General features: G+C 35.4%; 1 protein-coding gene and 1 long non-coding RNA gene across 2 annotated transcripts; both read left to right on the top strand.

The window, feature by feature from the left end:
* Positions 1-3,414: 3,414 nt before the first annotated feature.
* LOC107600434 (uncharacterized) lies at positions 3,415-8,127 on the top strand. The gene is made up of 6 exons (XR_001610809.1): positions 3,415-3,587; positions 4,827-4,904; positions 5,246-5,380; positions 7,172-7,317; positions 7,420-7,508; positions 7,938-8,127. It is a non-coding gene; the product is annotated as an uncharacterized lncRNA (long non-coding RNA).
* Positions 8,128-8,551: 424 nt separating this feature from the next.
* Positions 8,552-12,848, top strand: LOC107600433 (cell cycle control protein 50A-like). Its single transcript, XM_016292325.1, has 7 exons — positions 8,552-8,843; positions 10,148-10,264; positions 11,046-11,153; positions 11,325-11,415; positions 11,523-11,672; positions 11,761-11,973; positions 12,558-12,848. Exons 1-7 carry the CDS (start codon positions 8,646-8,648, stop codon positions 12,743-12,745), a joined length of 1,065 nt encoding a protein of 354 aa, XP_016147811.1. The 5' UTR covers positions 8,552-8,645; the 3' UTR covers positions 12,746-12,848.
* The last annotated feature ends 701 nt before the right edge of the window (positions 12,849-13,549 follow it).

The following is a 13,549-nucleotide window of genomic DNA, read 5'->3' as shown; positions in this document are numbered from 1 at the left end:
GGTCTTTCAACAAAATACTGACACAAGGGGGTGATCCTTTTTCCAACTCAGTGATTCTGTTTTTCTGATATGATATGATATGATATATGATATGATATGATAATTTTTTTCTGATATGTTGGTGTTTCACTTGGAAGTTATAAGACGCATGAGTAAATACAGCTGGATAAAACAAAAAACTGTGCATGTCTTCATTTCAGGCTGCAAAGCAACAAAATGGGATTATTTTAAAGGGGGTGATTCTTTTCCATACTGTATGAACACATCTATGGAAAAATATAAGGATAGCAGCAGTCTTTTGTGGCTGTTCGAATGCATTTGACCATGACCACATAAGCATTTCTACTACAAAAGCAATCTGATCGAATGCATTTTCAATTACCTCTGGAAGTGGTCAAAAGTGGACAAAAGTGGTAAAAAATGTGTGCGTGTGTGTGTGTGTGTGTGTATGTACAGTATATATATATATATATATATATATATATATATATATATATATATATACAGGTGCATCGTTCTTGATGCCTTGACCCCAGCCTCAGTCCATTCATGTTGAAGTTCACTCAAATTCTTGAATCGATTTTGCTCGACAATCCTCATAAGGCATGAGGTGGTTCTCTCGGTTGGTTGTGCATCTTTTTCTTCCACACTTTTTCCTTCCACTCAACTTTCTGTTAACATGCTTGGATACAGCACTCTGTGAACAGCCAGCTTCTTTGGCAATGAATGTTTGTGGCTTACCCTCCTTGTGAAGGGTGTCAATGATTGTCTTCTGGACAACTGTCAGATCAGCAGTCTTCCGCATGATTGTGTAGCCTAGTGAACCAAACTGAGAGACCTCAGTTTGTATGTTTGTAAAAAAACTTTGTATGTGTTTTGAGTTGATTAGCTGATTGGCTTGTCACCATATTCTAATTTGTTGAGATAGTGAATTGGTGGGTTTTTGTTAAATGTGAGCCAAAATCATCACAATTAAAAGAACCAAAGACTTAAACTACTTCAGTCTGTGTGCACTGAATTTATTTAATACATGAGTTTCACAATTTTAGTTGAATTACTGAAATAAATTAACTTTTCCACGACATTCTAATTTATTGAGATGCACCTGTATATAAACAAACATGTATATGTGTGTGTGTTGTATATTCATCAAAGAATATACAAATTCAATATACAATAGAATATTCAATATACAATATGTATATTCATCAAAGAATACTGAAAAAATGCATCATGGTTTCCACAAAATTATTAAGCTGTTTATTATTAAACTGTTTTTTAACTTTGACAATAATATGAAATGTTTTTTGAGCACCAAATAAGCATATTATAATGATTTCTTAAGGATCACGTGACACTGAAGACTGCTTTGACATCAATTCAATTACATTTGAAAATATATAAAAATATAAAACATTTATAATAATTTATTTGTACTATTTCACAATAGTACTGTTTCTACTGTATTTTTGATCAAATAAATGTACCCTTGGTGAACATAAGAGACTTATTTAAAAAAATATTAAAAAGTGTTCACTACTCCAAAAACTATATACTAGTCATATAATAGTAGCTATATAATAATAGCTGCAAATATAAAAATATGATCCTGTAATAAGGTTAGGTACTGCAAGTCAGTTTGTGTCAAAGCCTCAGCTAAATTACAAAATGTAACTTGCCAGTGACTACAATCTGCACTCAGTTTTAAGAATTGATTTGATTGCTGCATTACTCCATTGCGTTCCCGTGGGCCTTAAGTGTAGTTACTCAAAGGAGAGCTCTTAATAACACGGAAAATCTACTGAAACAATGAATCCCATAATGCAGTGAAATCATTCCACACTCCATCAGTCTTTTGACCACTGCGGCTTGAATCCAACGCAGCTTCACAGTCTATTTCAGAGCATGTTGCCATGACGAGAACCTACTTGTTACTAAGGATCACTAAGGGAGAGAAGAAAGAAAGAAAGAAAGGAAGAAAGAAAGAAAGAAAGAAAGAAAGAAAGAAAGAAAGAAAGAAAGAAAGAAAGAAAGAAAGAAAGGAGACAATGAGAGAGAATGGTTGAGTTGTAATTAAGGGCAAATTACAATGTTGAGGGTCTTTTTCTCTCTTCCTTTTTGTGTGCGAGTGTGCATGTAAATGTGTATCTAAAGGTTGCACTTGAAAGTCCAAGGCTGTAAAATATTCCTCCTTGTTTCATGGACCAAGTTGAAATTGCATAATCTTAATTCAGTCACATAAAATGCAGCTGCACAACTCCAGTTCATAATAAGAACTTGGTCTTTACTGTAAAATTCAGAGAATCTTCGCCAGTATTTGGGACAACAGCATTAAAACAAACTGCTAGGCAACCTTCTCTCGGTTGCCAACTGCTCTTGAATAATTAGATATGGCTTTAGAGGATTTCTCTGCAAAATCATTTCCATCTTTGGTCAACCACAAGTGATCTCTGTGTTAGATGAACAGCCTGTGAAGTTGCTTTCAGTGCTGTACGCTGAAGGGAAACAGATTTTTAATTCATGTTTGTGATGAATAAATAATTGCGTGCGCTTTTCTTGTGTGTGTGTGTGTGTGTGTGTGCGCGCGCGCGTGCATGGAATGAGAAAGGAGGAATTATAGAGTTATGACCAGTCGAACAAGTGTGAAGGAAAGTGGAACATATTGATAAAGTGATAATTATCATTTTATAGGACTCAGCGCCGCCTAGTGGTTCAGACTTAGTTAATCTGAATAGCCTACCGCATATAATGAAGCCACACGAAAATAAATAAATAAAAATCACACGGTCTCACTTTTAGACGAATGTTGGGTTAAAAATAAAAATCCCCAAAAACTCAACAATCAATCAAATAACTGAAAATAATAAAGTACGTTTTAGTAGTATTCGAATGTTTTTACTTAAAATTATATAAAAGTCGTATTATGAACATAATCTTGTTTTAGTCGGTAGATTCGCGCAATTTAAGACATGGCTGGTGATTTGGGAGACGAGTGGTAGACTCAGGGCATGTTCATTATGTGAAACTGCATATTGTTTTATTTATTTCAGCTATACTTTGTAGCGTCATATTTGTATCGTGTATTTTTGATCTGCGCGTGTCGGTTTTAAACTGCCTGCTGTGCCAGTGCACACTTCGTAGTGCTCTTCAGTATTCTGCCTAACAAGATTCTGTTAGATCTTTAAAAATTCAGCTGTAACTTACATGAAACTCTTGTAAATAAACGAACGCAATTTGGAACTTGGTTAGTTGTATATTCACAGATCTATACATCTCAGACTACTCAAAACACGTCTTTGCCCTGTCCGCAGAGCATCTTGGGATATGTAGTTTTCTGCCATGTAAATGATTGCCGTTCCTAATGTTTGTATTTGTCCTTATATTATTTTGGTGTTATTAATGTGCACTGTGACATTTTTGTGAACTTCAATCAGTTTTCATTTATTTGCCAACTGCTAAGGTTGTCAGACGGTAGAGGAGGACACAGCCACTTGCAGAAGAACAACTGATTAAATCTACATCAAAGAAAAGGAAGGGTGAATAACAGATTCAAGACAACACCAAGAAAAAGAAGAGGAAGAAAACGGGTAAGGTAACACAAACACGTTTATTGGTGGTGATGATTGTGAGGCCATTAAAAATATTTTCTGACAGAATAGGCTATAGCTAGTGTGTGACAGTTGGGTTCCGGAAGTAAAAAACCCATTCATTTTCTCCATAGGGGAATTAATTACGAACTATAACTAATACCAAAAGAAGCCACTCCCATGAAGCCCTGCAAATTACATAATCGAGTCAATCTCCCTGTGCTTTCAAACTACTTAAACATTTGTATATATGCATATTTCGCATTACATTACATTGCATTTGATATTTTGTTTTTAATTTGGTTGTCAGTTGCAATTCTATTTTTTCCCTCATTAAAGCCATTAAGTACACATTAAGTACACTTATTTTCGAATAAGTTTGTAATGTTCTGAATCACCTCTTAGTTGGCTGGTATGGTTTATGGCTTATAACCCATTAACAGAGACTTTTTTAAAAATCCCAATTGGAAAAAGGAATGGGAAAACTACTTCCAGAATCAAGGCAGCTGAAAATGGCATGGTTGCACTTGATTAAAGCTCACTTGTTGCTTAACCAATGGTGTGGGTTCAGGGGCGGAGCTTTCTGTTTTGTAGAACAATGACAGATATGCAAAAAAAAAATACAATTTTGCAATTCTGTTTAGTGATACTAGAGTGACAGAAATGACACAGGAGTTAAAAATTCAAAATTCAAACATGCTTGAACCGGTTTTGCTTCTAGGCTGCAAATGGAGCTCATTGCCAAATGAAGAGTCCCTAAAATATGTTCAAATAAAAAGTGCTCACTTTGTCAACCACTGACAGTTCTTCTAGAAACCTGTTAAACTATTCTTATATTTAAACGGGCATCTGCTGTGCTTTTTTATTTTACCTTTCCCTGACACACTCTATGCAATTGACCACCCACAACAATATGGGCCAGTTGACTAATTAGAGCAGACTGGGTATTTTAGAAAGGCAGGCTTTAAAGAGACAGAAACTGAGAAAAACAGTGTGTTTTTTGAATTTCATATCATGTAAATGTATTCTTTCAGACCCCAAAAATAAAATGATGAAGTTGTAAATGAGCATAACATGGGCACTTTAAAACATTTAGAAACCTCGACTTTGTGAGTAATTTTTTCTTGGGTTCAGGCATTTAAGTTTTTCATCAAAGAGATGTATTTGAGACAAAAGGTCTTGTGAGCAAAAACAGAACCAGGGCATCTTTAAGTAAAGAGTGTCTTACTTTCCCTGCAGAAAGAATGTTTCATCACTCAGGAGAGATCAGAGGGAACGGGCGATAAGGAGTCCAACAAAAACAAGAAGAGAAGAAAGGTAAGAATTATGATTCACATGTCGGCTAATGTTACTGTAGATGTCAAACTCTTTTGCCCAGTTCAGTATGCTGCTTCAGAATAATTTTCACTTCATGCTTGATAGAAAAGAGACACAAAGAGCAAACTTACTGCAGAATTTCTTTGATTTCACTAAACATTATTTGACAACTCATTTCTCATTTTGGTTGACATTTTCTATGTTGAGAAACTCGCCTCTTAAATTATATTAGAGGACAAAGCTTATCTGAATTCATTCATTCCTTTTCTAGTCACTGTCTTTGCCCCTGATGTATGTGCTGTAAAACATGCTATTGTTGCATAATTCTCCTTTGTCTTTAGAAGAAGAAAACTATCACAGATGTGCTGACGAGCTCTGAGCCTGTGCCAGGCTCTCCAGCTGACCTTCTGAGCCTTTTGAAGAGTCACCACAGCCAGACCCGCTCTGTTATTGAGCAGGGGAACTGACGCTAAGCGGTGAGTTGATTAATGCATGTTTGTGTGTGGTTTTGTTTGAATCTGGAGAAGGAGTTGATTTTGTTTGTCTTCTTCTCTCTTTCAGAGTCTTGTTTCCTCAGCTGAAATGACCTTACATGTAGCTTGTCTTCCTACCTCAAATCATTTCATTTTCTTAAAGAGAGATAGGCAAAAACAACTGATAGGCAAAAACAATAGATTTTTTAAAATCACCAATGCATTTTTAGTTTTCAGGATTTTTTTTTTTTTACCAAAACTTTGTATAAAGATAATTCTCAACTATGTTATAACAGAATGATTTGATATACCATTTTTCTTCATGCAAAATGTGTGTAAAATGGCCATAAACAGGTTTTCTCATTATATGTAATGTATCTATGAACTAAATCTAATTTGCATATTAATGAGTTTTTGGGGCAACATGTAATGAAAAAAGAAGTATAATAATGGGAGTAATAATTTACAAGATTTTCATAATAATATATAATATTTCATAGGAATATTGAAATATAATTTATTTCCCTATTCATTTGTTGTGTCTCCCAAAATGCGTAATAAACATGCTTTTAGTCCTGGTGTCCTCATATGAGGACATGTATGAAATCAACGTCCTGTTTCGTAACAGAAAGTCATATTTTGATTTGAAACCCCATAACATTTTCCTGAGATGTTGTTTTATGACACACAGTTTAAAAATTAGTCAGATTTAAATGATTACAAAATATTATCATATTTCCATAAGAGTGTCACTAAATTAATATCAGACATTTTTCAAACATTATCAAACATTCAGTATCTCTGAAAAGCCCTGAATGTGCTTTATGGAATGTGCCTTAAATCTGTGGCATGTATAGTCTCAGAGAAATTCACTAAAATATAATGTCCTCATATGAGGATGCAGGGTCTCAGGAGGTTAAAATGTTTTAAATGTAATTTATTCTTGTGATGACACAACTGAATTTTCAGCAGCTAATACTCCAGTCGTCCGTGTCATATGATCCTTCAGAAATCATTCCAATATGCTGATGTGGAGCTCAAGGAACATTTCATATTATTTTTAATGTTGATAATAGTTGTACTGTTTAAACGGATAGTTCACCCAAAACTGAAAGTTCTGTCATGATTTGCTCGCTCTGTTAAACATAAAAGAAGATATTTTAATGAATGTTGGTTACCAAACAGTTTCTGGTTTGCCATTGACTTCCATACATTTTTTCCCATCTTCTTCAACCGAATTGTTCGACCGAAGAAAGAAACTCATACAGGTTTCAAGGGGCATCTTGAGTTTGAGTAAATGATGAGGGTTTTTTTCCCAATTTATGCTCAATGTAATGTATTCTTGCTAAATAAAAATAATAATTTCCTTCAAAAGAATCTGTCTGACCCCAACCTTTTAAATGATATTGTACAGACAACTCAGAGGGCTTTATTATTGTGTAATTGTGTTTTATTGCATTATTTTTTTGCTAAATGGGTAAATTGTTTTATGTTAATCAACATCTCTAATATTAATGTATGACTTTTGTTTTCTTATATGTTTGGCCTAAGATTTACTTGTTATTTCATTCGATTTTTATTATTTTTTCTTTGCTATCTTTATTTTAGTTTGTCCAACGTGGGCAAAAATACAGAAGCAGTACACCCAGACCCGGTCAGTGGTGTTGCTCATCGTTTGTGGATCTGCTCGAAGAACCATTGATCTCATTAAGTGAGTCTCAGCAGTTCTGTTTTAAATAATAAGAGTGTTGCCTTCTCAAGTGTTAGTCTTTTTTCCCTCTCTTTGTGTTTAAGGCAGCTGATGGTGTTCAAAGACAAGCTAAAGTGCTGAAGCTGTTCGCAAAACACATCAAGGTGGATGAACAGATAAAGTCACTGAGTAAAGGTGTGACCCAAATTGCTGTTGGAACTCCTGGGAGAATGTGTGCCATTAGAGAAAGGTTTGTTTTGATGCACATTTCTTGTAAATTTGTTATTTTACATGGTTTTTGGTTTTGTGAAACAACTTTTTCATTGCTTGACTTGTGATGCTTGTGCTCTAGAGGGTTTGACTGCACAAGCACTGAGATATCTGGTTCTGGACTGGAACTACAGAGACCAGAAGCACAGGAGAATGGTGGATATACCAGAGGTAACATTGATGTATGTGCTGCTTTCAGATAGGACAGGCTTGTTTATAATTGCATTATAAAGACTTTTTAATGAATATGAAATGATTTATAACATTTGAGATCTAATGTAGATTTTGCCAAAATTATGGGTGATGGTGACAACACTGAATACAGTTTCTTTCCTGTGTCATTGTATTTCTTGTTGAAACGGGACTTAATGAATGACTTATTATTTTTGTCTTAAGTTACATAAAAAAAAGTTTTGCTACTTTTTGAATTGCAAGAATATAATTTTATTTGTCAATTTTCCAGGAAAAGAAAGATTAGCTTGTAAATGTTCATATCTGATACACTAAACTTTGATTATTTAGGATTTAATTCATTTTAAACTTGAACTACATTGTGATAACTGAAAAAATAGCTAGAATTATTTTTTGTTGTTGTTTCAGGTGAAAGGAGACTTGCTGAAAATGATGGACCATGGTCTAATCCAGAGCTGCAGGGAAGGAACAGTTAAAATAGGACTCTTTTAAGCAGACATTGTGTTCTCTGTTATTTACACATTCATGTTCATTTACTTGTTCAGCATGTAATAGAGCTATTGTAATGTATATTAGTGCCATATGTCTGCTGCAAGAAAAAAATATATTGTGTGTGAATGTTTTTTTATGATTGTAAATAAAAAAAACTGATTGGTCAAAAACATCCATCCTTTTTTTATTTTGTCTTTGTACACCAGGAGCCCCTCCCATAACAGACTGTTGATACTTTATTCAGGATATACTGCTTATTGCTTGTTGATACTTTATTCAGGATATACTGTTGCAACACACAAACTCAGGCACCAAGCACACACACATTCACCCAGATGCTGCTCCCACACATTACGGCAGAGTCCAGGAATGAGGAGAGACTCAGTTCTGATGGAAAAGAATGTGTGGAGTGCCGGGGAGGTTTAACAGTCAGAGCTAAAGACAGGGAGAACAGTTCTCTGTGTGTAAAAGGTGGAGTGGTTGTAGTTAATAAGTAACAGTCCCTTCAGGTTCAAAGGTTCAGTCACACTCGGAACTGGGAAAACTTCCTTCGGTGGCAGTTAAAAGAAAACAATTTTATTTGAAATTGTGTTGTTAGTTTTGTGAGGTTCTAGAGAATCTGAGATGGGAAAGAAGCAGGCAGGTACAGGGCCGCTGTTGAGGCGTCCGGATAACTCAGCGTTTAAACAGCAGAGGTTACCCGCCTGGTCTCCATCTCTCACGGCACAGACCGTGCTGCCAACCTTCTACATCCTCTCTCTCGTATGCTTGTTTCTGGGCATATGGCTCTTCATCACTGTTGAGAACACATACGAACTGAAGGTTAGACATGTTTTTTTAATCATGTGCCAGTTTGCAAGACTGCCGGAAGAGGAGAAATAGACCAGGAAGATGTGTTCCTTTGTGGAAACAAAGTCAATGCAACCCACAAAACCATCAGAGAGTGACTTTAGAGTGTTCTTATAGTGTAACAATGTGTTGGTCAAGTTCTTTTGCAATTTTTTCTTCTAATAGACCTAACATGTAATTTGATACATTTAACATCTTGGTTAATCGCTACTATTATATTTTTCATCAAGGCTGGTGGTCAAAAGCCAAACTGTTAATAATACACTGATAAAGACATTCATTTAGTTGTTTAATTAAAGTAGCTAACTACAATGGACCATGAGTCAACTGTGTTGTTTGTTATAAGCACTGCTTGCTAGGGCAGCCATACTGTATGTAGAGACCAGAATTTCATTGCTTTGGGGCGAACTTTTTTTTTTAACAATCAAAATCAACAAAAAACCCACAACATACCACCTAGCAACAGCTTAGTTAACTACATAGCAACATGACAGCATATACAGCATATATATATATATATATGCTGTCATGACTGTTGCTATGTAGCATTTTGTAGCATCTCTCTCTCTCTATATATATATATATATAACTTTTTAATATCAAAATGGTCTTTAATGATTAAATTTGGCATTTAGTAAATAAGTTACACTGATGAAGTATAGGCCTAAATTGAAACCAGTAGTCGTTTTATTGAGAAATCATGATTTTACACTTTATTCTTGATGTGAAATACCCTAAATTATAGGGTAATCTAAAGAAAGAAAGCAACAGCCATGACAGCATATATACAGTATATATGTGCTGTCATGGCTGTTGCTAGGTAGCATGTTTATTTATTTATTTTTTTGATTTTCTTGTTATCTTTTGTAGCAACATGACAGCATCTATCTATCTATCGATTGATCTATCTATCTATCTATCTATCTATCTCTATCTCTCTCTATATATATAGTTTTTATATATATATTATATATATTAACTTTTTAATTTCAAAATAGTCTTTAATGATTAAACTTAGCATTTAATACGTAAATTACACCGATGAAATATAGACATACATTGAAACCAGTTGTCGTTTTATTGAGAAATCATGTGAAGTCATATGCCTGATGTGAAATACCCTAAATTATAGAATGACTAATATATGAATTATAGAATAACTGAGGGCCACAGCTCAACATGTTGGAGTATGTGTTGCCATGACTCCAACCAGTCACATTCTACATTCATATTGTACGGTTTTCTTTCCCTTTTTTTTGTTTTTTTTTGTTGCATAGGTCGACTACACCATTGCTGGAACATGTGAACGGTGCTTTGATTTGAGAAAGCATGCCATCACCTCCAGAACAGCCTGCACATGCACAGTCAGCTTCCAGGTTCCAAAAACCTTTCCGGTGGGTCTGGCTATATAGCTTACTATGATACAATATGATACAATATCTTTCAAATGTTTCAGGTGAAGATTTAAAAAAAAAATTTTTTTTTAAAGAAATTCATACTTTTATTTAGCAAAGATCAATTTAATTGTTCAAAAAATTACAATAAAGACATTTATAATGTTAGGCTACTAAACATTTTTATAAAAAATGCAGTTCTTTTAAACTTTCTATTCATGAAATAATCCTGAAAATAATGTATCACGGTTTCCACAAAAATATTAAGCAGCACAACTGTTTTCAATATTGCTAATGTGTCTTGAGCACCAAATCAGCAAGCATATTAGAATGATTTCTGAAGGATCATATATGACACTGAAGACTGGAGTAATGGTGCTGCCAATTCAGCTTTTATAATATGCGAAATTTCCGGTAGAATTTTTCATCTGCCAAGTACAGTCCCACCGCTAAAAGGATGATTTAGGCTACATAAAGTAACACATTATTTTATTATCTAATATATCAGCTCTTAAAAAATGAGCTGTATTCTGCCCAATAGATGTCCATTGTAATACGATTATCCAAATGGCTCCAATAATTTTCTATGGCAAGTTTCTGTGCTTCAGATTTTAGACCACTTAAAACACAGCTTGTTTGTTTGTTTTTTAAAGAGAAGATGTCCTAGATTATATATATATATATTTTTAAATTTCTGCTGCCTAATTTCAACAAGACAGCGTGTTTCCTTTCAACATGATGTAGCCTAGTACTTCGTCTGATAGCGCGCTGTCTCCCTCAGGGCGATGTGTTCTTTTACTACGGTCTGAGGAACTTTCATCAGAACCTGCGGAGGTACATGGACTCCCGCGATGATGCACAGATGGTGGGGAGGAAGAACAACCTGAAGGTGCTCGACGTCTCTTTGACTCCCCTTCTGTTTGCACTCCTATTTCACGCTCTTTCCTCATTCCTCCCACACACTGATTAAAATAACGTCTGTCTATATTTGATCTCTCATTACGCTTCACATTAGTAGCGCTGTTATCACAATTTAAAGATGTTGTTATTGCTCACGTAGGCACCGATTTCGTACTGCGCTCCGTTCGACTACGTTGCAAACAGAGTGCCCATTGCCCCCTGTGGTGCCGTGGCCAACAGTATGTTCAATGGTAAGACCCATAGTAGAATTATGCCATTAAGCTGTTTTACTTGCTGTTGTTTGTGCTTGTTTATATATATATATTTTTTTCTTTCTTTTTTCTTCTTCTTCTTTTAGACTCATTAACAGTGATGTATAATCCAGCGGATGGGTCAGAAATACAAGTTCCACTCTACAGGAAAGGCATTGCATGGTATACGGACAAAAACGTCAAGTTCCGTAACCCTCCGGCCAACGACACGTTCACACTTCAACAAGCCTTTGAAGGTAGACTACACACCATATAGGCCTACACCACGTTTATGAACACAATGTGTCTTGTTTTTCTCACTGTTGTCTCTCTGTTTGTTTTCAGGCACGACTAGGCCCTTATATTGGCAGCGTTCGGTTTATGAGCTGGATGACACAGACTTCAACAACAATGGCTTCATAAATGACGACCTGATTGTTTGGATGAGAGAGGCGGCCTTCCCTAATTTTAAAAAGCTTTATGGGGTTCTCAATCGTGCTCAAGGGCCTTTCACTGATGGCTTGCCAGCCGGCAACTACACCCTCTCTATAAATTACAGTATCCTTTGCTTGATGGAGAACAGAATTGGTTGTAAATGGAAGGAAATGGTTCAGCAGCACTGACAGGCTTTCAGTTTTGTGACAAAACCTACAAACAGCTAACAAATTTACATAGTCACGAAATGAAGTCTTTTTTGTTTATTTGTCTTTTTCCTTTTAAAGGTATAGTTCATCAAAAAAATGAAAATTCTGTTATCTTTTACTCACTCTCATGTTGTTCCAAACTGCTATGACATTCTTTATTCTGCAGAACTCAAAAAATATTTTGAAGTATATTGGTATGGTAACCAACCAAGCATGTTTGGTGACCACTAATTAATATTATATGAAAAAAGTCAACAAAAAACAAAACAAAACAAAAACAAACCACTGAGACAAAAATATAGTTCTCAAAACATCTTCTTTATGTTCCACAGAGAAAGTCATATAGAACAACAAGGGTTGTTCTGAATTTTGACTGGGGTGACTGCATTTTTTATTTCTGGGTGAACCATTCCTTGAAGATATTATATTTATCAGTTTAATTTCTTTCTTTTGTTTGTTTTTTCCATAAGTAGGTTTTGCCTTGACCAATAAATCCAGATTTTCCTGTCGAGCCCTTTAGAGGTCGGAAGGAGCTGGTGATCTCCATGGTGACCTGGTTTGGTGGGCAGAATTACTTCCTGCCCATAGCGTACCTGGTGACCAGTGGACTGATTTTGGTGGTGGCTGTCATACTCACAACGGTGTATGTGAAAGTAGGCAAAAAGGGCAAGAACATGGAGGAATAAACCAAAAGGAGAAGGAAATGTCCATCAGAAAAGAATGACGTAAAATTGTGGTAGTACTTTATTTTACAGTACGTGTACTTCCCTGGTACATACATGGTAAATATCTTGTACCTACAGGCAAATGAGTGGTAACACAAGGTACTTACCTGAAGTGTATGTACATGGTAACAAATAAGAAACACAGCTGTACTTAAAGGGGTCATATTGATGCTTTTTTAAAGATCATTATTTTGTGTATTTGGTGTAACAGAATATGTTGACATGCTTTAATGTTCAAAAAACACATTATTTTTCAAATACTGTACATTATTGTAGGTCCTCTATGCCCCGCCTCTCTCAAACGCTTCGTTTTCTCCTTTCTAAGTCCCTCCTTCCGACAAGCACAGTCTGCTCTGATTGGCCAGCTGACCCAGTGCATTGTGATTGGCCGAACACCGCACGCACTCGTCGGAAATGTAATGCCCCTTACCATAATCGCGAGCTTCATCTTTCAAAACAAATCTCCAAAGAGAAAGGAAAACTTGAAATCGCATCATATGACCCCTTTAACAGTCGTACATGCATGGTCATTTGTTTGTACATACAGACAAGTGTGGGTACTTACAGGTAGTGCCCATACATGGTAACTAATTAGATACTTTACTGTACTTACTAATGTATATACATTGTAAATATGGAGTACTTATGGACAAGAGGGTACAAACAGGCACATCCTTACAGTATCTGTATATGGTAACTAATAAGACACATAACTGTACATACTAATGATATGTACATGGTAAATGTGTAGCACCTACGGAAAAA

Source organism: Sinocyclocheilus grahami, unplaced genomic scaffold (assembly GCF_001515645.1).
Source record: "Sinocyclocheilus grahami isolate Dianchi unplaced genomic scaffold, SAMN03320097.WGS_v1.1 scaffold283.1, whole genome shotgun sequence".
Taxonomy (NCBI): Eukaryota; Metazoa; Chordata; class Actinopteri; order Cypriniformes; family Cyprinidae; genus Sinocyclocheilus; species Sinocyclocheilus grahami.
The sequence above is the reverse complement of the archived record's forward strand: the minus strand, read 5'-3'. Positions and strand labels throughout refer to the sequence as shown.